We start from the raw sequence: 27,596 nt of genomic DNA, 5'->3' as shown, positions 1-27,596 counted from the left end.
TGTAGAGAATGTTAACTGACGCTTGCATTGGAATATCATACATTACATATAACTAAAGGCCCTGTTTACTAAGCCATACTGTAGGTGCGCAAACTTTTTAGGGCACGTTAAAAATTAGATAGATACCCATTATATTCCTATGGGTGTCTCTACTGTTAATGTGTGCTAAAATATTTGCGTGCCTACAGCACGGCTTAGTAAACAGGGCCCTAAATGTGCTATTAATGAGTTTTCACAAGAACATTTGAAAACATGAAAATGCTGTGAAACAAAATGGAATAAGATAACTGGCCCTAAATGTGTTCTTACATGTATAAATATTATACTGTACTAAATCTCATTCCCTTTTAAGGATTTGGTCATCATATTCTGTCTATATTTGTGGCTACCAAGTGGTTCAAGATTGGTTTCAGATAGCTACTACAAGTCAGGGTCTGCCAAGGCAGCTAGCACATCTGACTACATACCTCCCCACCTCCAAGCCTTCATACACTCTCTTTCCTATACCTCCCCCTCCATCCAGCCTTCACCCAGTCTCTCTTGGAGCCTACCACCTGTTCTCAACACATGGTCAACTGCAGCTGCAGAACAGCCAGCATGTTTTCTACTCCCCTGCAATATGCCTCTCTAAGCTTTAGCCGCATGTTCAGGAAGTTTGGGCTGCTCTTGCAGTTTCAAGTCTCGTGAAGCTTGAAACCATGAGACTTCCCAAACTTCCAATACTGTGTGATTCAAGCTTTCAGAGAGCTGAATCATATCAAGGAAATAAGAAATGTTTGTGCAGCAGCTGCAGAACAAGAAGAACAAAAAATACGTAGGAGCAAGAAATCTTGGGTGCTAGGGAGATATTTTTAAACACCATGATGACCTGGAATTTGTTGAGCCCTGGAATAAGCTGCTAGACAAGATAGTAGTAACAGCACAAGCAGGAGGGAGTCAAAAAGAGTAAGGAACCACTAGACCAAAGGTAAAGATACTGACACTTGCAATGGCTGCTGCAGCATATAAGAAAGTTGTTCCTTATTATCATTGTAAAACAATTGTGTTCCAAGGATCCATGAGATTGTGATGACCCCTGATGCAGGCTTTAGCAAAACTGGCCAGTTGGGTCGTCTTCTAATAAATTTGGGTTTTCGTCAATACCTTTGGTTTAGTAGCTCCTTACTCCTTTTGACTCCCTCCTGCTTGTGCTGTTACTGGATGTCAATGTAGAGGTGTTCCTCTTCTTCATTCTCTGCTGAACAAGGTAAACAGGAACTTGTTTTAATCATGTGCTTTGTTATATTGCCATGTGGCCCTTTTTGCTCCAATTAAAGTTTATTTTGATAGCTCAAACTTGAAACAAGGCTCAGGATTTGACAACTTCACTTGAATAGTAGAAGATGGTGTTTCATCTAAATCAAGGTTTGGTCTGAATGGTGTCTTATTCTTCTCAACAAGACTGAAGACTCTTTTCTGCATTTGAATGTGGTAAAATCAGGACAAGCCTGGCAACCCTGGACAGTAATGGGAACTTGAGAAGACCAGTACCACTTTTGCAGTGCTAAGAAATGCCCATATGATGTCCATCCTATGCTGGATGGTAGTGTTGCCTGTGTCAGTCTGTAGTGCTGCCTCATCCCATACATACTGTGGTATGTCTGAACTTTGCTTTGCATCAGCTGGTAATCAACAAACTCTTACTGCAGCTGCTCTATCTCAGGTGGAGAGAGACTGAACATGTGCTCATATCGTGTAAGAAAGTGCTCAACTTCTTCAAAAGTGCAGCATTCCCTATTGTTAAAGTTCATAAATGCTGCAATTTTTAATGTTTCATCATCCAAAACCTTTTCACATGCGTACTTGGCTACACTAGTATAAAATGCTATAACTACACATAAGAACTTCTCTTTATTAAGAGGGCTAATACCCCTTTGCTCTTCTAATTTCTGCACAAATTGTTTTGTAATCAAGGGATTGGTCTGGAAGCTGATTCTCTAGCTTTTCAAAGTCTGCATCTGTAAATGAGGTAGCATTTTTAATTGCTTGTAACTGAGTAAACTTTCCTAGCATTTTTGTTTTTCAAAAAGCTAGAAAGTACACTTTCTACCATGTAAATACAAGGATCTTCCCTCTGTAGGAACTTTTTAGTGGTGCTGAACACTGGGAGGACAACCTAGTAGAACTGTAGGTGCGTCTTTGTCATAGGGTCATAAAAACAGAACGTAGCCTTTTGTACCTTGCACAGCTTTTAGTGGTAGACAAAAAGTAGCTTCTCAGACCTGTATACTGGAGCAATAATCTGGTGTCACCTATTTCTAAACTAAGCCATCTAGTATGGATATGTTTTAGAATCTGTCTGTACTCAACTTTACAGATAAAAAAAAACTCCACCAAAGACGACTTTCGCTTTGTGCTTTTGTCAAAGTAATAATAGCAATCAATGCATATGTTTTTTGACATCAAATCCTGACACTTTAGAAAACTGTACCACCAGCAGCAGCATTGTGGATGATATGTCATGGACATCCCATAAAATCCACACATTCATTCTTAGTATGAACCTGGCTGTTAACTGAATTATTCTTACCCATGTTAACACTGGCTTTGTCTACTGAAAACCCAACACAGTTTTCCCATGGTATCTCATTTAATCTCACTTTCTCATCAGTTTTGGAAAATATTTCCTTTGCAGTGTCTGCATGAATGCTTATATTAAGATACATTTCAAGTAATTGTGTTATAAGATGTTTCTGGGTATCAAAGATCCTGACTGTAAGTGGATTCATTCTTTCTTTTTTTTCCTTTTTATTTATAAAGTTTTATAATAATCATAATATAGAATTTATGAGTGAAAATACATGAAATTAGGAAATGTATTACAAGAAATCATATTATTAACTAAAGTTCTTCATCTTATTAACCACAATAATAGGTAACTGATCCAAGAAGGGAATTAACAAAAAAACAGATATATATGCTTGTACTTCATATACATCTCATAATTAACCTAATGATACAGCTAACCCATATGGTTTACCCCAAGCTGTCATACAGTGTTTCATCTTGACTAGACAGTTACATTAACTTCTTCCCTACTTAATAAGAATTCTTCTAATTGTTTAGGATCAAAAAATTGAAATTGCTTAGATTGGTATAATATACGACAAATACAAGAAAATTTAAGTACAAAATTTGCACCTATTATCAAAACTCTTGGACGTAGAGCTAATAAAGCTTTGCGTCTTTTCTGTGTTTCTCTAGATAAATCATGGTAAATTCTTACTTTTGAACCCAAAAATATAGAATCCATATGTCTCAAGGAAAGTTTTAAGACTGCATACCTATCAATTTTTTCTAAGCCCGTGTTATGGACCCATCAACAGAAAGAGACCAGGTTTCAGTCTTCATGTGCTGCACAAGACAGTTTTTGAAGTGGGGAGTAATGGCACCATTCAGCATACAAGTTGACTTGGTTCTTGCAGATGCATATTACTGAGCAATCTGACTGCCAGGAAAAGGCAGTAAATAAATCCTAATAAATAAACAAAATAAATAAAACAGAGGGCTCAGATGGTCTGCAGTTGCAAGAGGAATATGATGTTGTACAAGCAGAGTTGTTAATTTTACTTCTGCACGTCATCTGTGGGGGACCAAAAGCAGTAGTTATATATAGTAGCATAGTAAATGATGACAGATAAAGACGTGTACGGTCCATCCAGTCTTCCCAACAAGATAAACTCATTATACATGGTATGCGATACTTTATATGTATACCCGAGTTTGATTTGTCCTTGCCATTTTCAGGGCACAGACTGTAGAAGTCTGCCCAGCACTGTTCTTGTATTAAAATTTCTGAAGTTAACATCGAAGCCCTTTAAAATTTACACTCCAGTCTATTCATATATATTCAGTCACGATCAGAGCACAGACCGTAGAAGTCTGCCCAGCACTGGCTTTGCTTCCCAATTACCGGTATTGCCACCCAATCTCTGCTAAGATTCCATGGATATCCTACGCATGTTTGAATTCCATTACTGTTTTCATCTCCACCACCTTCCGATGGAGGGCATTCCATGTATCCACTACCCTCTCCATGAAAAAATAATTCCTGTCATTACTCCTGAGTCTGCCCCCCTTCAACCTCAATTCATGTCCTCTAATTATGCCTCCTTACTGTCTCTGGAAAAGGTTTGTTTGTAGATTAATACCTTTCAAATATTTGAATGTCTGTATCATGTCACCGCTGTTTCTCCTTTCCTCCAAGGTATACATGTTCATGTCTGCAAGTCTCTCCTCGTATGGTTTGCAATACAAATCCCATATCATTTTTGTAGCTTTTCTTTGCACTGCTTCCAGACGTTTTACATCTTTAGCAAGATACAGCCTCCAAAACTGAATACTCCAGGTGGGGCCTCACCAACAACTTGTGGAGGGGCATCAACACTTCCTTTCTTTTGCTGGTTATACCCCTCTCTATGCAGCCTAGCATCATTCTGGCCATGGCCACCGCCTTGTCGCATTGTTTTTTCACCTTCAGATCCTCGGACATCATCACCCCAAGGACTCTCTCCTCAGTAGAGCTTATTAATCTCTCCCCTCCTATTCGGTATATCTCTTTTGGGTTTCTGCACCTCAAGTGCATTACTCTGCACTTCTTGCCATTATTTTTTAACTGCAGCAACTATTTTCTGGGTTATCCAATCTCTCTGGTTCCTAATGTTGTTTACATAAGCTTATATTACAGAAACCAAAATTGTTTTTCTCTTATATACATTTTTAGTTGCTATTTTTGTTATCTTACACTCTTTATTTAAAATATTGTGTTAAGAGCTTAGTTATAGAATATTACATCGGCCACACTCAGCTATCTGTAATAGCACCAATCCACCATCATTGCACCACAGTCCCTTTCTGCCTCCTTTCTTTTCACTCAACTATTTGCACAATCAAAATTGCTGATGCAAACTTCAAATTACTTTGCTTGAGATAGCTTGACTGTTCGTGCTACTGTGACTTCTTGCAACTTCCATGATGGTTCCAATGCAATACTTTGTGATACTGTGTCAAAGTGATTAATCTCCTCTGTTGTTCAATCTTGTTCTTTTTCGTTCTCTCATTCTCTTTTGTTCTCTACATGGTCCATGTTTTGCCTCGCGATGGCGTCCTCAGGAAACCTTAGTATTACTGTTGAGATACAAGACGTGGAGGGGCATAATCGAACGGGGCGCCCAAGTTTTCCTGAGGGCATCCTCGCAGGATGGCCCCGCGAAGGGGCGGGGAAACCTGTATTATCGAAACAAGGTGGGCGGCCATATTTTGTTTTGATAATACGATCAGAGACGCCCAAATCTCCACATTTAGGTTGACCTTATAGATGGTCGTCCCTAGAGATGGTCGTCCTTCTCACAGGGTTGCCCAAATCAACTTAATCGAAAACAGATTTTGGGCGTCCCCAACTGCTTTCCGTCGCAGGGACGACCAAAGTTCCCGGGGGTGTCAGAGGCGTAGTGAAGGTGGGACTTGGGCGTGCCTAACACATGGGCGTCCTTGACCCATAATGAAAAAAAAAAGGGTGTCCCTGACGAACACTTGGACGACTTTACCTGGTCCTTTTTTTTCTTACGACCAAGCCACAAAAAGGTGCCAGAACTGACCAGATGACCACCGGAGGGAATCTGGGATGACCTCCCCTTACTCCCCCAGTGGTCACTAACCCCGTCCCACCCTCAAAAAATTTTTTTTAATATTTTTTGACAGCCTCTATGCCACCCTTAAATATCATACCCAGCTCCATGACAGCAGTATGCAGGTCCCTGGAGCAGTTTTAGTGGGTGCAGTGCACTTCAGGCAGGCGGACCCAGGCCCATCCAGACCTACCTGTTACACTTGTGGTGGTAAATGTGAGCCCTTCAAAACCCACCAGAAACCCACTGTACCCACATGTAGGTGCCCCCTTCACCCATAAGGACTATGGTAGTGGAGTACAGTTGTGGGTAGTGGGTTTTTTTAAGGGGGGGTTGTGGGGCTCAGCACACAAGGTAAGGGAGCTATGTACCTGGGAGCTTTTTCTGAAGTCCCTTCAGTGCCCCCTAGAGTGCCTGATTGGTGTCCTTGCATGTCAGGGGGACCAGTGCACTACAAATGCTGGCTCCTCCCACGACCAAAGGGCTTGCATTTGGTCATTTCTGAGATGGGCATCCTTAGTTTCCATTATCGCCGAAAATCAGAAACGACCAAGTCTAGGGACGACCATCTCTAGGGACAACCTAAATGTCAAGATTGGGGCGTCCCCGACCGTATTATTGAAGCGAAAGATGGACGCCCATCTTGTTTACATAATATAGGTTTCCCCGCCCCTTTGCTGGGACATCCTCAGGAAAACTTGGGCGCCCCTTATGTCCCTCCACATATTTCAAATCCTGTTCTGTGTGATTCAACTGATCCCAATGTTCTACTAAGGGAGCTGCTTTTTTGTGAATTCTCAAATTACTAATGTGCTCCGCTATTCTCTGTTTAATTTTTCTTGTGTTATATCTACCATTTTTCACATGGACAAAAGATTCCATAAGCCACCTGTTCTGAATCAGAATTTGTCAGTGTTGTTAATTAGTAAGGTTTTCCTGTTACTGGATTTTGAACTGATTCCATCTGCCAAACATATGTGCAGTAGACATATCTATTACAAAGTTTATGTCCTCGTTCACTTTTTTCACTTTGATTTGATTGTTGTGTTGATCAGAATCCTGTCAATAATTCACCCAAGTTTTTTGCTTGTGTGTAAGCAAATCGGGGTATATGAATGAAACCATGCAAAGATAAAAGAGCCCAATGTTTTTTTTTATGATGTTTCTAATAAATTCCAAGTGGCTTGAATATGGCATGCATTGATCAACAATTTTGCCTTTGAAGTAGTTAGCAAGATCGTCTGCTATTGGGATTCCTGATTTTGTTGAGGCACTGGTTTTGAGTCTAGTAATTTATCTAGTAGCTTGTATAACTTTTTTGTGTCTTTGTAGTCAGAACCTAGTTGTTCATTTTAGTAGTTCCATTTGGATTTTTTAATTTCATATTTGTATTTTCTATGTGATTCTTTCCAAGCGTTTAGATTTTGATTGTTTTTGTTTTTTCTCCAGGTTCATTCGAGTTGTCTGGTTCTAGATTTTAATTTTCACATTTTCGTTGAACCATGGGGTCCTGTTTGGTTTGTGAATGTTTTTTTTTCATAAAGGAGCTAATTCATTTAGAACGGTGATACATCTCGATTCCCAATCTGCAAGATAGTTGATGGAATCAGATGGAATAGACCAATTGTTGTCGTAAATTGAATGCCAAAATGCAGTTGAGTCCGCTTTACCTAGTTTGGTAAGATTTTTTTCATCAGCTTTGAGATGCCCATTCTTCAGCCAGTGTAAAGTCAGATTTAATTTGAAGTGATCTGACCATGGAATTTCTGTCCATTTGTGGTCAATGACTTTAATGATTTGGTCTGATGCGAATTTATGGGTTAGCAGGTCAAGTGTTGGCCTTTTCTGTGGGTGGCATTCGGATGTGACCATTCGAAATCCCATAGTTGGAAGAATTCCTTACAATCTTGGACACTAGTTGAGTTTGGGTCTTCTAAATGAAGGTTTATGTCCCCAATGACTAGTATGTTTCAGTTAGATGTACAAGTGGCTGATATGAAATCCATTAGGGTTATATATGCTTCGCTCCAAGCAGGGCTGCCGAGAGGGGGAGCAGGGGGGACAAAATTCCCTGGGCCCAGGCCTCCAAGGGGGGCCCGGTGCCGCTGTCCCCTCCACCTGCCCCCCTCCGTCCACCACCGGGCCGAGCCCCCTGAATTCAAATCATAACGCCTCACCTCGACCTCGCTCCGTGTGAAAGAAGCGCAGCAACGGCAGTTTGCAGATCACCTCCCTTCGGGCCTTCCCTCCCTGTGTCCCGCCCTTGCGCAAGGGTGGGACACAGGGAGAGAAGGCCCGAAGGGAGGCGATCTGTAGACTGCCGCTGCTGCACTTCTTTCACATGTAGTGAGGTCAAGGTGAGGCGCTATGATTTGAATTCAGGAGGGCCCGGCCCGGTGGTGGACGGAAGGGGGCGGGTGGAGGGGGCAGCGACGACCTCGGGGGCGGGGCCCTGGGGGTGGCCTTGCCCCAGGCCCCGACCCAGTCTCTCGGCGGCCCTGGCTCCAAGTGCCTGGCGGTCTGTAGAATAGGACACAATTTAGATTGCCGGCTATACTTTTATGTTGCAATCTGATTGAGGCGATTTCTAGTTGAGGAGTGATTGATTCAGTTCTGGTTTCTAAAGTGAGATGGGATCTGTAGATTATGGCAATGCCTTCGCCTCTTTTACCTATTCTAGTCCAGTGTGTAATGTTGTATCCCGGAGGGCAAAGGTCCAGTATTATGGGATCTTTTTGGTAATGGATCCAGGTTTTGCTGATGAAGAGTAAATCTAAGGTTTCCGATGTGATCCAATCTTTTATAATTTCTGTTTTGTTTACTGTTGATCTGGCATTGATGTAACTTATTTGAATTGTAAGGTATGGATCTTCCGTAATGGTGAAAGTGGGAACCTTTATTAGTTGTCGTTTGTATGTTGATTTGGATTTATTTATTAGAGCATTTTTGTGTTGGTTGTGCAGTTTGTTTGTGGGATAATGTTTTGCTATTGTAAGTTCTGTTGCCGGTTTGGTTGAGGTTGGTGTGTCTGGTAATCCTGAATCGGCTGTGTAGTATTGGTATGGTGTTATAACCATCGAGAGGTTTGGCTAACAGTATTTGAACCAGTGTTGGAAACTGTTCTCCCAATGTACCAAGGGTCAGAGGACTCGAAGCAGGTGAAGAGCTCAGAAGGCAGCACACATTCAAATAACAATATACACCTATGTGCCCTCTTAGACTAAGTACCCTTTTATTAATAATTACCCTCCCATGTGTATATTTTCTTAAAATGCAAATTAGAGTATATTGAGAAGGATGTGTACACTAATTTTCAGAATCAATTGACCTGTACCAGAAATTAATCAGTGACTGCCAAGTAAGATTTAACATATAATTGCCACTAGATGTCTAACTAGTTACTAAGGTCTCTGCTTTGTGAAAATGTAATATTGGTCAAGCTCATTCTTGTACGTTTCTAAGTATGAATTTTTTTTTTTGCATTTACTCATTTTGCATTATTCTTGTACTTTTTTAAATATTTAGATTTCCTTGCTGAAACAGAATCTAGAGATGCAGCTGTGCCAGTCTCAGAATTCTCTGCAGCAACTGCAGTCTCAGTTTTCTCAGGAGCGTCAGCGACTTACCCGAGAACTGCAAGAACTGGAGGGCGAGCATCAACAAAAACAGAAGTCCTTGCAAGAAGCCCATCTCGTAGCATTTCAAACAATGGAGGAAGCAAAAGATCAAGAACAAAAGGCATACCTATTTCTACATTTTAATATATTATGTTGGGTGCTAGTTTTTTCATTTGCTTTAGATTTTCCAAAGCAAGGTTTTAAGTTTGTATATGTAATTGGATAAAACCAGGATTGGTTCAGTCTGGTCCTTATGATCTGGTGTTATCGGGTAATTCTATTTTCCTGTATATGAATTTTCTAAGTTTATTTTTCAAGTCAGAATTCCATTTGGCTGAGTTTGGTAGGCCTGTAGGTGCTTCTGGGTCATTTACACAAATTATTTGTTATAGGCCGTGGTAATGTAAGCAGGGTTGGAGTGGGAGGCCTTCTTAAAATACAACCAGACAAGGAAAAGTGAAAACAAAACTCATTTTATTAAATAAATACTGAACCCTGTTACTTCACAGATACAGTATATAAAGAATAAGGTCTCTAGATTCAGAGGCAAACTTTACACAGGCCCTCAGGCCCACAGTGCACAGCTACTTGCAGGGCAGCATTCTTGTAAAACTAAAGTTAAAGCTTATCCTACTTTAGCCAGGTTCTGAGAGCTTACACATGAGCAGAAGAGACCTACACTGCAGGGTGGCTTCTCTCCTCCCAGGGGCCTCTCCAAGGAGGTTCAATAAACAGGAGTGAAAGTGAGCCTATCTAGTCCACTGTAAGCAAGGAAGCCAATTAGAGGTAGTCTAAGTTTCCCCTTCCCAGTGCAGCCGTCATCCCCATTCACTCAAAACAAAGCAAGCAAACCTATGTGCTGTTGCATCCACATTGTCATTTTTTATTGTTGGTCCATCTGTAACAAGTCTAGGCAGTACCTTAAAAGATGTTTTGTTTTGTTTTTTCTTATTGGACAGCTTTTTAATTTATTTGAAAGCTTTCCATATCTCTCTATATAAAAGGCAACCCCAACGTTCTGAAGCCTCCACGGAAGTTGAGGCGCCCGAGATATCCGGTGTGCCCTGGAGTGTCTGCACTGCCCTCGCGTCAAAATGTCATGACGTCGAGGGCGGAGCTATGACACTCGAGGGCCGAAATGGAAACGCCGCGAACAAGGCAAGTAGGACGGAGGGAGGGGGCCCCTTGGTAGCGCCCGTTTCATTGCGCTCAGAAACGGGCATTTTTTCCTAGTGTAGATATAAACATCATGAAATAACAATTGAATAGCATAACAATTGAATAGCACTAAAACAGCTTAAAAATTATTATAGTTGGTAAAAACAGCAATTTTAAACTCTGTATTTTGTTCTAATTTTTCTACACTAAAAACTAAACAAATACAATGTATACAATACAGATGGCCGAATTTCAGTGAGAAAATCCTGTTTCCTGATGGGTTCATCTTAAATGTTGTTTTAATCTGCCTTGAGAAGCCTTGTGTTATAAAGATGATGGAATATATTGAAATTAAATGGAAGTAGAATTAAACTCTCCTTTCATTGGGGCACATGGAATCACATCTTCATCTGTTTTGTAGAAGTTTACCTTTTAGATACAGAAATGGATTATTCTGTTGTTTGAGCATGATTCAGGGATAAGTGGTTTATTTATAAGTCAAAATAATAAAAATATTTTCTGTCAAACAGATCTCTCATTTGTTGAAACATAACTAAATGGGCTATAAGCCCCTAATGCAATCCATTGGTTTTCTTATATTTTGTTCTTGTGATGGCTTATACTGTGCCAAAACTTGAAATATAGTGAAACCGAATAATACAATTCAGCAACATCCAAAACTTATTTTTTTAATGTTTTAATCATCTTTATTAAAAGCAAAACATGTTGTTTGATAAGCTTCATACAGAACAAGAAAAAACAGTAAACCATCCAACATGGCACAATAAAAACTTTTACAGAGAACATACCCCAAGAACCCATCCCCTCCCATACTCCCCTCCCTCCCTATAAGCCCACCTGACTGTTTCCACCTGCCAAAATAACACAACAGATGTATAGATCAGTAGAACTCAAAGCATTTCATAACAAGCACTGCCTCCACTGTGTGCAAAACTCTCTCATGAATATTCATTTTCAATATCTTGACAAACCTGAATGCCTTGGGTAACTCCAGGACCAGGTTATCCTAACTGCCATAAGAGGCAGACATAGTCGTGTAATTAACATTATAATTTCATTTGTATTTCGGTAAGAACTGAGAAAATGCTATTAAAACTTACATTACAAAGTATGAAGTTGACTTTGTTCATTTCTGCTGTATATCAACCAGTAGTAAATAATAGTAATAAACAATATTAAGTGCATTTTTATAATATACCACTGTATTCTTCAAAACGGAAGAAGCAAGATCCCACAAACAATCTTTCTCTTTTGATCTAGGTATAGAAAAAAAAAAGAAATAGCTTTCAAATGCTCCCTGGTTTCAACCTAATACATGTTAAATGTGGGATATAAATGTCATAAATAAATAAATAGATAGAAACTCTGAATGTTGAGCACCTGATTCTCGTAACATGATGTTTGTTTTAGTGGCCCATTACCAGGAGAAAAAAAACTCTCTCTACGATTATAACACGTGCTAGGGTGTCCCTGTAACCAGCCCCACCAAATGACCACTGATTAAGATTTATAACAAATTACTACTCTACCTATGAAAAGTTATTCCATTATTATACTTCCTCTGTGTATATGCGTGTGCTGCACAAGCTGGCATGTTTGAAAATCTAAGTGAGATTAAATAAAAATGCTACCAACAATAAAGAATGAGAAGGTGGATGAAGCAGCTCATAGGTTTGCTTGCTTTGTTTTGAGTGAACAGAAATGACATGACGGCTGCTCTGGGAAGGGGAAACTTAGACTAACCTAATTGGTTTCAGCGTTCTGACCTCACTTCTTCTCCTGTCTATTAAACCTCCTTGCTCTGGCCCTGCCTTTTATAGTTCATGATTCCTGACCTTTCAGCTCCTCCCCTCCAGTCACTTCCTGTCTGAGCAGGACTAAGAGTTTTAAGGTAGCTCACAGTACTTGAGGGATCATTCTTAAGGCTGAGGGGCAGTGTTCAATATACCCCGTCACATAGGCTAACTGGCTTGCTTAGATGATGATTTCTGCTTTAGTATCCCTCAGATTCTTTCTAACCTTGGTAATAAGGGCAGACAAGGACCATGTTATATGTTATTATATATATATATATATATATATATATATATATAATATGCATTGGTGATATAGGGTTCCATTTACAAAACCATGCTTGCGATTTTGGCGTGGGAAATGTGACAAAGCCCATAGGAATTGAATAGGCTTCGTCACCCTTGCTGTGCCGGAATTGCTAGCGTGGCTTTGTAAAAAAAAGCCCATAGAAAGATAAATGTATTAGTTTAGCAAAGCAATAAGCAAAACTTAGCAGCAAGCTTATCAGTACTTATCAGAACAGTAGGATAGCAACAGTAGTGTAACTAATAATTATTTCTGATGCTTAACTAACAGACAAAAGTAATAACCCAAGAAACATATGCCAAAGGTTCTGACTTACATTTGGAACTTAGAAATACTTTCTGTCTAGCCCACTGGACCATAGGAAGAATGACATTACCTCAACCAAATTATTAGATGCATGTGGATGAATCCTCTGCTCCCCGCGGTGTGGCAGGTCTCACTTCTCCCTCATGGACTCCAGGCTGATGTTTCACAGCTGGCTCCTGGACAAGGGCATACTGATAGGATGCCTCAGCTTCTTGATGTCTCTGTGTTCATTGTGAAAGGCTGTCAGCTCAGAAGCTGTAATACAGCTCTTCTCTAGAACTAATCTTATTTATGACTGAGATGCTACCCTCTATTGGTTCTTACTCAGTACGATAACTTTTAGTTCAGGTTATTATGAGCTCTGAGTACGAGGCACGCAGCCCTTCTCTGAAACTACATGTTGGATGGTGAAATAAAACCCACCAGAAAAAGGTGTTTCTCTCTGTCCTTCCTGAGAGTCACCTCTCTTCCAGTAAGAGTGCATAACATAAGGGCATCATATCACACATAGAGCAGTTCTCTGATTGGATAAGTACATAAGTATTGCCGCACTGGGACAGACCAAAGGTCCATCAAACTCAGCATCCTGTTTCTAACAGTGGCCAAGCCAAGTCCAGATCCCCAAAAAGTTGAATGCATTTTATGCTGCTTATCCCAGAAATAAGCAGTGGATTTTCCCCACAATGACTTGCTGGTATACATGTGCACATGGACAGTAGATGAGGTGTGGCCTTGGCTAATTAGGACCACTGAGCTGTCCAGATGGTAATTATTAGCTTATTACAGGATGGATGTCCAGCAGATGATATACAGTACCTGATAAGGAGACCTATAGCCATGTAGATGGTACTCCTCTTCAGAGCTGACAGTCTGGTGCCTTAAGAGATGGTCAGCAAAGATTACCACATACCAGTATCGTGTAAATCTCACTCTGTGGGTTTCATACCAGAGAGATAATGCAGATGTTTCTTTGAATGTCAGACCACTGCACAGAGGAAGTCAGGGGACAATATCTGGAAAAGCTAAAAGCATGTAAACGTCTCTATCATATCTCCCCTTTCCTACCTTTCTTCCAAAGCACACATACTGAGATTTTTAAGTCTGTCCCCATACATTTTATCACAAAGTCCACTGACCATTTTAGTAGCCACCCTTTGGACCAGTTCCATCCTGTTTGTCTTTTTGAAGGTGCAGTCTCTAAAATCGTACACAATATTGTAAATGAGGTTTCACCAGAGTCTTATAAAGGGGCATCATCACCTCCTTTTTCCTACTGATCATTCCTCTTCCAATGCACCCAAGCATCCTTCTAGCTTTCGCCATTGCCTTTTCTATCTGTTTGGCCATGTCTTCTTGTGAGGATCCTGTCTACAAGCAACAACCTCCCTCAGTCCTTTGTTCTCTACTGGGAAGTCAAAAGTTACTTTACCAGTGAAATAATATACACACACATACAAATCTGTAGTAAATAAATTCAGAGGCCTCTGAGAGAGCGCAGAGGGTTACACCTGCAGTCAGGCAGTTTACCCAAAACTGTTTTAAACCTGTCCAGCTCTCTGCCTCATTTTTATTAGCCAAAATGCAATTAGATCACAGGTCAGGATTATGGGAATTATATACTCCTACAGGTTGTTAATTTATTGTAAAAATTAGCAATACTGAATATTAGATTATGGAGGTAATTCATACCATACATGTGTAAATGTTGATTTTACAATGCTTCTGCTTACAGGTATAAATACAGAAGACTGCATAGATTTTAAGAGGGTATGTTCTGGGTATGGTTTGGGCAATCCAAAGAAAAAATATACGTCCACTTATATTTTTTAAAAAATTCTCTGTCAGCTTTTGTACCTCCTTCAAGACAAACAAAAGTATCAACAACCTGCTTATTTTGGCAAGTGATTTATAAGAGTAATTGAGGGGACAATTATGCTTCACCCTCTGATACTTAAAAATGTGAGAACTTGCCTTTGGGAGCTTGGCTTCTTAACTGTTTGCTCTTATAGGTGGCATTTTGTAGAATCTGAAACTTATGTGTGTAGGTGCCATATACTTGTATAAGTTCTGTATAATGTATATATTGCTGCTCTTTTGTACACTTGTATATTTCTAAAATACTTGCTCCTACAGCATGTTTTTAGGAAAATTAATGTGCTGTTCATTGCTGCCCTGTTTGTATTTTGCAAAAAGCTTCATGTTCAGCAGTGAACATCCATTTCTGACCTAGATACACTTTGCAAACTTGGGCTTCACGTACAATTACTCCACATTATTTCAGAAATATTTGAGGAGAATATTCAGTAAATCTTCTCAGTAACTTCAGGAGTTATAGAAGCAAATCTTTTATCTTGAATTTCTCACCAGCTAAATTTGAGAAGAGTTGGATGTGCGTCAATCCAGGTCACAAGTACTTGGCAAGATCGGAAAACAGTTAAACAGATTTTATGCTGCTTATCCTAGAAATAAGCAGTGGATTTTCTCAGGTCTCTCTTAATAATAGCTTATGGACTTTTCTTTTAGGAAATTATCCAAACATTTTTAAAATCCTTCTAGGCTAACTGCTTTTACCACATTATCTGGCAGCAAATTCCAGAGTTTAATTACATGTTGAGGGGGGGTTGTTGTTTTTTTTTTTTTTACAAAGATTTATTTTTAGCGTGTGCCAAAAATGCTAACACACCTTTGTAAAAGGCCCACTGAGTGTCAGTCGTTGATGTCTGTGCCTTGCTTGTCAGTGCCCTATTCCATCTAGACCCATTAGTTTTACCTGCAGTTCTAGCCAGTGACATGTGGGGTCATTGTAGAGTAGTAAAAGCCAAGCTGGTGATGTAATCAGTTCTGAGCCCTTCTTAAACTGGCTTCTACGTGCACTCAGTGTTCTGGCAATAATCCTTGATTGAGCTCAGGTCTGCCTGAGGCACTGCTGGTTCCATTTGCTGTTTCCTTGTCAGGCAGTGGCCTGAAGCATTGCTGCAGCTTTCTCCTTTTTGCTCTGTTCCAGTGAAGTCTGCTTCCAAGTCTTGGAGTCCTGAGAGCTTCTTGCCCTTCAGCTGAGTACCTAATCATCCACAGTGAGTCCCTGGCTGCAGTGAGTAGGCCCAGTGCTGTGTTTTGGACTGTGTGTGCTGGGACAAGAAGTATCCCTGGACGAGGTGGTGTGCTTTGAGCACGGAGGGATCCGCATGGGCTGTTCCTGGTTCCTGCTTGCTGTGCTGTGCGCGTGTGTCTTTTGCCCTGGGAGCTTTGGCACAGGCATTGCTATGCTTAAACTTGGTTGCCCTGGGAGCAGTCTGCTCGGGCGCTTTTGTGACTGTTTGTTTTCATCTACAAGAGACTATTTTGAGTTCCTTGGCTTTGCTGCTGCTCATCTCCTGCTTCTGAGAGAGCTTGCCGCGGAGGTCCCTTGGCTTACATGAGAGTCCTGACAGAATGAACCTTTATCTGACTGCCAGCAGTCTCACCACTTTCAGCTAAGTGCTATTGTTTTCCATTTCCCTGCCAGGGCGGGCCTTTGACTAGTCTCTTGTGCTATGTTTGCTGTTCTTGTACAGTTAGGCTGCCTTACTATTTGCCTATATTGTATGCTTACTGTTTTGTGTCACTTTAGCTAATGTTAGGATGTGCAGATAGGCTGCTTATTGCCCTCTCTTTTCTTACACTCTTGGTGAGCCATTTGTCTTTTTGACTTGTGTTTCGTTTGCTACCATTAAAGCTACCTTAGTTCATCTTCACTTGCAATCTAGTTCAGTTCTTTGGGATACTCTTGGGATTCCATCTACCCAGAGTTGGTTGAGTGATCCTCACGCAGCCGCCTCTAGGCCAAGGGCTCACAAATGTCACACTGAGTAAAGAAATATTTTCTCCAGTTTGTTTTAAATTTACTACTTAGTAGCTTAATTGCATGCTCCCTAGTTCTAGTATTTTTGGAAAGAGTAAACAAGATCCAGTATGAAGCAAACAATGAGCAGATCACATGAAGAGAGTCTGAAAAATTATTTTTTCACCCCAAGATTCTACTTGGTAAAAGCAGCTCTCTCCAGAACTATTTTACATATCGGATCCAGAGTTTGGGTTTCAGCTTGGTAGGGTGAATTCAAGAGACTCCATGAATATTTAACTACCACCGGGGAGGTGGGGAGCCCATCCCTGTATCTTCTGTTTGTGTGACCTAACCCCCAGATTCTGTGGCCTACCCAAGAACTACAAACTGGATGTTCCGCTGTGGCCCATGGTAAATGCAGTCAACTCCGCAACCCACCCCCTAGCATGCTATCCGGCCTGAAAATTAAGAACTGACCGACCACATAGCCTCAAAGTTAGAGATTCTGCCGTTCTAGTAAAGATAATTAATGGCCTTGCAACTAAGCAACATAGACATTCTAGTTAGTTTTAATGTGATTTCCCTCTTCACCAAAGTCCCAGTGGATGAAGCAGTCCAGGTCGTAAATCAGACTAGAGACAAGTGGACTACCCCTGGAATGGGCTAAGCTAGCAGCATTCTGTTTAAAAACGACAACATTCTTTCAGTACCAGGAACTTTACTATCCCAAACAGAATCTGTGTGCCCTTTAAAGTAATTTAAAATAAAAATAGCTAGAAGTGGTCATATCTGTGTCTGCTAATTTTATGTAGGTAAAATCTAAAAGCTTTCTTGCCTGTTTTCCTATTTCACAGAAACTTCAAGATTGTTTGCAACAGAAACACTTAGAGGAACTTCAGTCTATAAAAGATTCACATAAAAAAGTAATGGAAGCTTTCCGTCTGGAAATGGAGCAGGAACTTCAAACTCTGCGCTTTGAGCTGGAGGATGAAGGGAAAGCTATGCTAGGTACTTTCCAACACTTTATACAGTTGTACCTGTGATGTTTATGGCAAGCACAATTTTTAAGGCTATTTACACTGTAAAGAATGAATTATCTACATGAGTTGGATGTGGGGGGGGGGGGGGGGGCAACACATTCTGAGGTGCATGTTTTGGACAGGATAGGAACATGTGCTTGTAGTTTTAAATCTTTATTATTTTCCATGAAACGTTTACCTACATAAAAAGCTGGTATGAAGGTCTGTGGAGTTCAGTGCAAACCTTTAATGAAGCACAAGTGTATGAATACTATCACTAGTTACAACTGAGGCTTAAAGATACTCTATAGATAATGGTCCTAGGAAAAATGTCCAATTTTCATACTCGTATGGTTCATCTATATTTATTTACATTTTTTTTCTCTTTTGAAGAGGAGAAAATATTTTTATTATATTTTGTGTACATAAATACATAAGTAATGCCACACTGGGAAAAGGCCAAAGGTCCATCGAGCCCAGCATCCTGTCCACGACAGCAGCCAATCCAGGCCAAGGGCGCCTGGCGAGCTTCCCAAACGTACAAACATTCTATACATGTTATTCCTGGAATTGTGGATTTTTCCCAAGTCCATTTAGTAGTGGTTTATGGACTTGTCCTTTAGGAAATCGTCTAACCCCTTTTTATTTTATTTTTTTTAAATTCTTTATTTATATTTTCAATATATCATTTACAAGTATAACCTTGCGAACATAAAGCAGGTAAATAATAATAAATACTATCAATGTTCTCATCCTGCATTATTTAACCCAGAAAGATAAAATTAACAAGAAACATTTGTCTTATAAAGGAAAAAGAACATTGAAATTAAATTAGTCAATTAGGAAATTCAATTAACCTTTCTTAGACCTCAATACATGGGGGGAGTGATAGAATTAAAGAAGTTATCATAACAAATGACTTTAAACAAAGGTAAAAGCTGCCAATTCTCCAAGTTACTTTACATATTCCCACATATTACTTAAGTTGTTTCATTTCTAAAAACGATTTCAGTTGTTCCGGGGAAAAGAAATTATATTTAGTTTGACCTAATTTGACTACACATTTAGCTGGATATGCCAAAAAGAAAGATCCCCCAATGTCCATCGTCTTTTGTTTCAAAGCAAGAAATGCCTTTCTTTTCTGTTGTGTTTGTTTTGTCACATCTGGGTACATCCAGACCTTAGACCCACTCTGCTAAGCTAACCGCCTTCACCACGTTCTCCGGCAACGAATTCCAGAGTTTAATTATGCGTTGGGTGAAGAAATATTTTCTCCGATTTTTTTTTTTTTATTTGGTTTTTTTTAATCATTTTACTTAATTACATTCACATTTATCACGTAAATGTAAGGAAAAACAGAAATTAATATAAGGAAAAAGAAAAAATATTTTCTCTCAACAATATATATAATTGTCCACAATTGGGGGATCCAAGATCAGGAAAACAATCTCAAAGAAAATAAGAAAAACATCAAGTGGTTAATCTTACAAATTCATATTTTCTGAGGGAGGAAGGTTAATCAGTAATTGCAGCCGGTACAGTGGTAACTAAAGGAAGTTGCTGCAGAGGGTTCTTCATCTGTTCTTTTAACTCCATAAACTCTTGTACTTTCTTGGGTTCAACAAATAAGTAATAAGGAAATAAAGCACTTACAAGGGAATCGCTCCGATTTGTTTTAAATTTACTACATTGTAGTTTCATCACATGCCCCCTAGTCCTAGTATTTTTGGAAAGTGTGAACAGACGCTTCACATCCACCTGTTCCACTCTACTCAATATTTTATATTACCTCTATCATGTCTCCCCTCAGCCGTCTCTTCTCCAAGCTGAAAAGCCCTATCCTCTTTCGCCTTTCCTTATAGGGAAGTTGTCCCATCCCCTTTATAAGCGGCCGGCTCGAATGAGCATTTCGCCGGCCGGACATGGTCCATTTATTTTTAGGACCAAGTCTGGAAAAAGTGCCCCAACTGAGCAGATGACCACCGGAGGGAAGCATGGATGACCACCCCTCACTCACCCAGTGGTCACTAACCCCCTCCCACCAAAAAAAAAGAACTTTAAAAACTTTTTTTTCCAGCCTGTATGCCTGCCTCAAATGTCATACCCAGCTCCATCACAGCAGTATGCAGGTCCCTGGAGCAGTTTTAGTGGGTGCAGTGGACTTCAGGCAGGCGGACCCAGGCCCATCCCCCCCTACCTGTTACATTTGTGGTGGTAAATGGGAGCCCTCCAAACCACCCCCAAAACCCACTGTACCCACATGTAGGTGCCCCCTTCAGCCATAAGTGCTATGGTAATGGTGTAGAGTTGTGGGGAGTGGGTTTTGGGGGGGATTTGGGGGGCTCAGCACCCAAGGGAAGGGAGCTATGGACTTCAGAAGTAGTTAACTTTTTATTTACTTGTTACAAGTGCCCCCTAGGGTGCCCGGTTGTTGTCCTGGCATGTGAGGGGGACCAGTGCACTACGAATCCTGGCCCCTCCCATGACCCAATGCCTTGGATTTGTTCGTTTTTGAGCTGGGCGCCTTCGGTTTCCATTATCGCTGAAAAACGATACCACCCAGCTCAAATCCGCACAAATCCGATGCATTTGGCTAGCACAAACCGTATTATCGGAAAAAAGATGGACGCCCATTTTTTTCGAAAATACGGTTTGTCCCGCCCCTTCATGTACCCGTTCTCGGAGATAGACGCCCATAGAGATGGGCGTTCGATTATGCCCCTCCACATCACCTCTCCTCCAATTGTTCTCGAAATCCTTGAACACAAAGGGGTCCTTTTACTAAGCCACAGTAAAAAGTGGTTGGCAGTTGTATAGGCGCATGTTTTGGGTGAACGCAAGACCAGTTTTTACCGTGTCTGCAAAAACTGACATTTTTTTAAATGGGATTGGAAAGGGCATGTAGTAAAACTGAAACCAGCGCACACCTAAAACCGGACTGAGCCCTTAACGCCACCCATTGATCTAGCTGTAAGGGCTCACGAACTACACGTGCAGTGATTGGTCAGTGACCGCAAACTGCCAGTTACTACCGGAAACACTGCGCATGGGAGGAAATAATCATCCAGGCATGGGTGTGTGGCAAATCTGAAATTACCACCAAGAGAGCAAGGTAGCCTGGCGGTAGTCTCATTTTGGTGCATGCTGCACATGCATAGAGTCTAACATGCTTTTGTAAAAGGGCCCCAAAGAATCTTAGATCATCTATTGAGTAGTTCAATGCATTCCAATGGTTGTCTAGTAAAACAGAATGAACATTCCTATTGATGCAGCTACGGTGTTCTATGACAATGATAAAAACCCAAATCATAGAACACCATAGCTACATCAATAGGAACACTGATTCTGCTCCACTAGTCAACGACTGGAATGCATTAAGGGGCCCTTTTACTAAACACCGGTAAGCTGGAAATACTGCCAGCCCAATATGGGTGCCGGTGATACTTCCACCCACAGCGTGCGCCATTTCCTGCGCTGGGGAAATAGGTCTCTCTTTTTTTTTTTACTGCTGGGTTAGCGTGGGAGCCCATACTGCCACCTCAATGGGTGGCGGTAAGTGCTTCTCCACCCCCGCATGGCCACGCAGTAAGTGCAGTCTTACCGCATGGAAATTTTTTTTCAGCCTTTTTACCCACTGCGGTAAAAAGGGCCTCAGCATGCGGCAAAAGTGGCCACTACCGTGTATGAGACCCTTTTTACCACAGCAGGTAAAAAGGCTGAAAAAAGAAATGGCCATGCGGTAAGACTTCCCTTCCTGCGTGGCCATTTGGGAGTGGGGGACTGCTTCATGGAGCAGCAGGTCCAGGAACTGACAGTGGGGGGAGCACTAAGGGAGGAAATGGGATTTTCTGCATACTGTCTATGGCGGAAGAGTGTATTGAAGTTCATTTGTGTCAGGCTTGGGCCTCATGTATTTTGTGATGTTTTACTTCTTGCCTTTAACAGTTGTTGCTCTACTATTTCAGAAAATTTCAATAAAAATAGAGTTAAATAAAAGTCTCTTTAACAAATACGTCTGCATCAACCTCCTGCAGCTTCACCTGTGTAAGAAATTTAACCCTCCAGTGCCCCAGGTACAAACTTGAAATCCTGTTTACTGAGCTGTGCAGTAGGCGCGCTAACATTTTTAGCGCACGCTAACACTACAGGCACTCATAGGAATATATGGGTATCTCTAGCATAAGCACGCGCTAAAAATGCTAGCGTGCCTTGGTAAACAGGGCCCTTAGATTGTGAGCCCTCCAGGGACAGCGAAATACCCAGTGTACCTGAATGTATCTCACCTTGAGCTACTACTGAAAAAGGTGTGAACTAAATCCAAATAAAATTTTTAAAAAAATGTAGGGCCCTGTTTACTAAGGTGCAGTAGCATTTTTAGCACATGCTAAAATTAGCGTGCGCTAAACACTAGACACAAACATATATTCCTATGGGTGTATAGCATTAGCATATGCTAAGAATATAACACCACCCTATCAATGTGGTTTAAATCTTTATCTAAAGGATGAAAAATCTACAAGGGATCCACCAGGTCTAAGACTTTGCAAAAACATTGAAGGCCCCGACTGGGCCTAAGATCAACATGGCCCCCTCCACCCTTCCTATCCACAGAAGTATCCATAGCAATTTTAAAATCCCCCAGAACTAAAAGAGACAAATGTTGATATGGTGCCACACCTTTAATTAGTGTCTGAAAAAAAGGAAAGGGCAAAAATATTAGGGGTATAGACAATAAGAATGACCAGCTCTGAACAGTCAAGTGAACCAACATATATCTGCCCTTCCATCCCACCAGCACCTTAATTTCCCGAGCTACCAAATCATGCTTCAGATTCTGATGTAGGTGGAGAAAGCAGGCAGCTTTCCAGAAAGATCAAGTCCAAAAAAGCCTGTGCCTCTGCAGGGGTGCCATAGAAAACTGTGCAGCCTTCGTGAATCACCCAAAGGTGGTAGAGAAGTGCAAAGCGAATCTGGTGCTTATATAATGCTGTGCATATCAAACTGAAGTTGCAATGCCGGGATGCAAACACTACTGAATAATCTTGGAAGCACAAGATTTTGCAATTATCCACTTGCAAAGTTTTGCCAGCTCGTAGTGCCTGCAATATTTCCACCTTGTGGGTAAAGTTCAAGACCCTTAAGATTACCACATGTGGGCTGGAACCCTTGGGTCCGCAGGCCCCCAGACGGTGGGCCCGCTCAATCCGGAACTGTCCATGGCGCACACTTAAGTACAGGCACAGGTTATTAAGTCTAGCCTGATTTTTCCAGATCTTTAATTTTGTCTGCAAGGGCCTTCAGCTGTTTATCCAAGGTGTCTTGCCTAGGCTCCACCCATTGCAGAGTCCTCCACCATGCCAGTTTACTGCTGTGCCTCATCCAGTTCCAGGCCCAAATCATCTAGGCGCTCATGAGCATTATCGATTTTGTCAAAGAACTGTTGTGATTTGTTTTATCAATAGCAGCCTCTTCAACAGCTTTCACTTCAGAGATTATTTCCACAGTCCATTCCAAGCTCACCGAGGGGCTTGGTGGGTGTGCATGCAGTGCCATCTTGGTTTCCACAATTCGGCTCCTGTTTTGTCCTTTGCGCAAGCCTTTCCCTGCAATAAGAGCAGAAAAAAGTCCCACAAGAGCACAAACACATGAGGTGAGAGCCTTAGGAGGGAGCCAATCGCATGGGATGGGTAGTCAGTAGGTTAATTCAGGCTATTCGCAGGTTTTTTTTAGGAGGGAAGTGGGGAGCAGTGCTATTCAACGTTGGCTGTGCCTCATGGCTCCACTGGAAGTCCTGTAACTCCAATATTTTAAAAATGTTCCAGAGGTGACCCAGGAAATTATAGATTTATTGACCATGACTTTGATGAAGGACAAAATGGTAGACTATTAAAACAAAATTGCAGAGAAATATTTTCTTTTCCATGTTTTATTTTGTTTGATTTCTATTGATAACCTTAAGAGTGGACTAACACGGCTACCACACTCCTCTACTTAGAGAAATATACAAAAGCATGAATTAATGAGACAAAGCCAACATGGATTTAGTCAAGGGCAATCTTGCCTCACCAATCTACTATATTTCTTTGAAGGGGTGAATATGCTTTTAGATAAAGGTGAGCTGGTTGATTATAGAGGAGCATTTTCGAAAGAAACATCTAAATCAGAATTTGGAATTCCGAACAGAAAAGAAGGTAATTTTCGAAAAAGATGGACGTCTATCTTTTGTGTTCGAAAATACTATGGACATCCTGTCATTTGGATGTCCTTTTTTGGTCCATTTTCAAACAAAAGACGTCCAGAAGCAAGCTATCCAAAACAGAGGAGGAGTGGCTTAATGGTTAGTGCAGCAAGCTTTGATCCTGGCAACATGTGTTCAATTTGCACTACTGCTCCTTGTGACTTTGGGCAAGTCAATTGCACAAGCGGCATTTTTGGATATGACATTTAAGTCAGAACAGGAAAGGTAATTTTCTACAAAAAAAAGTCTCTCTCTTCTTTTTGAAAATGCTGTTTGGAAAAATGTTTTGTGATTTGGATGTTTTATTTTTGGTTACATTTTGAAACAAGTACATCCAAATGCAAAACGTACAAAATACACAAGAACATCCACCATAAAGTGAAACCATTCACATGTTCTAAGTGTGGTAAAAGCTTTGGTTGTAATGTAAATCTCAAAAGTGCATCAGAAAGTCCACAAAGGAGAGAAACCATTTGCATGTATAGAGTGTGGTAAAACATTGGTCAGAAGGTAAACCTCACAATGCATCAAAGAATCCACACATGAGTGAAACCATTTACATGTCCTGAGTGTGGTAAACCCTTTGGTTGGAAAGAAAGTCTCACATGGCATCAGAGAATCCACACAGGGATGAAACCATTTACATGCACTGAGGAGGTAAAAGCTTCAGTTGCATTGGGACAGGTAATTAGGGAATGTACATTGTTGCTATGAAGTATAGAAAAATAGCACTCTGGTATTTAGATAAATGTAATGAGACCTCCTTTTTATCTATAGATTTGAATTCAAAGCCCAAATCTAATGATAAACAATAGCCACAAGGCTCAGGTGTTATAAAAAAAATAGAAAGCTTGGCATCAGGAAGAATAGTGGAACAGTGACATCCCAGGAAAGCAATAGGGCATTCTTGGGGGCACTGCAGTGGACTTTATAAAATGCTCCCAGGTACACATCTTACCATTGCTCCCTTGCCTTGTCTGCTGAGCCCCCAAAAACCCACTACCCCCAACTGTACACTACTACCATAGCCCTTACAGGTGAAGGGAGCACCAATATATGGGTACAGTGGGTTTTTATTGGGTTTTGGAAGGCTCACAGTTCCACTAGTGTAACAAGTAGGGGGAGGTAGAAGCCTGGGCCCACCTGGGACTTGCATGCTATTCTAATTGACCTGAGTATAATATCTGAGGCTGGCATAGAGGCTGGCAAGTAATATTTTTAATCACATTTTTTGGGAGTGGGAGGGGCCACTTGTGATCCCCCGAGTCCCTCCAGTGGTCATCTGGTCATTTGGAGCACCTCTTGTGTGGAGTGGAGGAGTAGCTTAGTGGTTAGTGCAGCAGACTTTGATCCTGGAGGAGTGGATTCAAGTCCCACTTCAGCTATTCGCTATAAAAACAGGTCTAGCTCAAAATGTCTTAGTCTTGAAGGTCTTTGTTTTCTTCCATTATTGCTGAAAGATGTCCATGTCTTAGGAATGCCCAAGTCCTGCCTTGAACACGCCCCTGGTACGCCCCCTTGAGATTTGGATGTCCTTCTGGCGGACTTCAGAGAAAGACGTCCAAAAAGAGGTTTCAATAATACTGCTTTGGACGTTTCTGTGAGATAAACATCTAAATGCTGACTTATGTCACTTTTTGGACATCTATCTCTTTTGAAAATGAGCTTGATTGTGTATCTGGATTTTCAAAAGGCATTTGACAAAGTACCTCATAAAAGACTCATGCGGAAATTAGAAAGCCATGGGATAGGAGGTAATGTCCTAAAACTGGTTAAAAGATAGAAAAGCGAGAATAGGGTTAAATGGTCAGTATTCTCAATACAAAAGAGTAGATAGTGGGGTTCCCCAGGGGTCTGTGCTGAGACAGCTGCTTTTGAACATATTTATAAATTAACTGCAGATTGGAATAACTAGTGAGGTAATTAAATTTGCTGATGACACAAAGTTATTCAAAGTTGTTAAATTATAAGAGGATTGTGAAAAATTACTACTATTACTACTTATCATTTCTATAGCGCTACTAGACGTACGCAGCGCAAGAGGACCTTACGAGACTGGTCATCCAAATAGCAGATGACAAGTGCAAAGTGATACATGTGGGAAAGAGGAACCCAAACTATAGCAATGTGATGCAGGATTCCACATTAGGAGTCACTGCCCTGGAAAAGGATCTAGGTGTCATCGTTGATGATACACTGAAACCCACTGCTCGGTGTTTTTTAGCAGCAACTAAAAAATCAAATAGAATGTTAGGAATTATTAGGAAAGGAATGGAAAGCAAAAATGAAAATGTTATAATGCCTTTGTATTGCTAACTTTTGTCACGTTCAGTTACGCCAAGTAAAATGGTGTAAATCCCACTGCCTACATTATGCATGGTCTGGGTGTGTTCTATAACAGTGTGCATAGATTTTAGAAAGTCCCATTCCATTCCCATGGCTGTGCATAGTTTTCAACTGTGCTACTTAGAATTTATTCGCACCACAATACAGAATATGCTTAGACAGTTCTGTGTTTAAATTCTAATTAATACCAATTAGTTCTGATTGGTTGTTAACATCCAAATTAGCAACGCTGATTATTTTGTTAACCAATTAGCTTATGCACATTGCTGTGGAATATGCTTTGATTTCTGCTCGGAAATCTTGGCACAGTATATAGAATCCCGGGGATAGCTTGATCCACTCTGTAACCTGTTAACAGTGTCCCATTGATTGTCCTCCTTCCACCAGGTATCTCAGATGCCTATTATATCTTCTTATTCATTCAGTGCTACATACCAAATCTCTCCCATTCTATTTTTTAGTTTTCTAGCATTTGTATAGACACCTCAAATTGTGTTTTTTCTTTGAATCTATAAGCTGCTTAGAAGTTGAGGGGGATAATTTGCATCTTTCTCTGCCCTTAAACACGCCTGGCTTTTATTCACCATTGTTGAAACCTCTCTATTGGGTTTTCATAAATGTCCTGTTTCAGTAGTATCCTTCAAGGATACTCTACACCAGGGGCGTAGCTAGACCTTGATGGGGAGGGGGCACATTTTGGCCTGCCTCCCTGCTGCTGCTTCCCCACGCCGCTGCATGATGGTACCTTGGTTGGCGGTGGTCCCCAATCCACGCTGGATGAAGCATTTGTCCCACGCTGGTCTCACATTGCCTGCCCTGTTCTCAGTAACACAGTGCACGCTAGTTTTAATGAATGAGCATGTGTTAAGTGTCGCACATCCTCAGTTTCTCTAAAACGAGTGTGCATGGTGTGACTGAGAACAGCAGGTAGGCAATGTGGCGAGATCAGAGCGGGACAAACACTTCAACTAGTGGGGATTGGAGACACCTGCCAGCCAAACCAGGGGCCCCAGAGCCAATTGGGGGGGGGCCATGCCCCCATGGCCCCCCGTAGCTACACCACCACTCTACACAGAACCATGTGCTCCTGGGTGACTGTTGGCTTTCACCCTCAATTTCTTTTAAAAGCTTCTCTCTCCTTTTTAAATGTTGGTGCCAGCAGCCTGGTTCCATCCCAGTTAAGGTGGAGTCATTCCTTTCAAAATAGGCTCCCCCTTTCCCAGAATGTTGCCCAGTTCCTAACAAATTTAAATCCCTCATCCCTTCACCTTGTCTCAACCGCAAATTGAGACTTCAGAACTC

At 41.1% G+C, this 27,596-nt stretch overlaps 1 protein-coding gene across 1 annotated transcript in view; it reads left to right on the top strand.

The window, feature by feature from the left end:
- Positions 1 to 27,596, top strand: part of FAM184A (family with sequence similarity 184 member A) — a 306,691-nt gene that overhangs the window by 175,417 nt on the left and 103,678 nt on the right. Inside the window, exons 10-11 of the mRNA XM_030198559.1 lie at positions 9,192 to 9,404; positions 17,546 to 17,699. Of these exons, the coding sequence (XP_030054419.1) occupies positions 9,192 to 9,404; positions 17,546 to 17,699 (367 nt within the window). The remainder of the gene's footprint in view (positions 1 to 9,191; positions 9,405 to 17,545; positions 17,700 to 27,596) is intronic.

The sequence above is a fragment of the Microcaecilia unicolor genome, chromosome 3 (genome assembly GCF_901765095.1).
Source record: "Microcaecilia unicolor chromosome 3, aMicUni1.1, whole genome shotgun sequence".
Lineage (NCBI taxonomy): Eukaryota > Metazoa > Chordata > Amphibia > Gymnophiona > Siphonopidae > Microcaecilia > Microcaecilia unicolor.
Note: the sequence above shows the minus strand (reverse complement) of the source record. Positions and strands in the feature narration are given on the sequence as shown.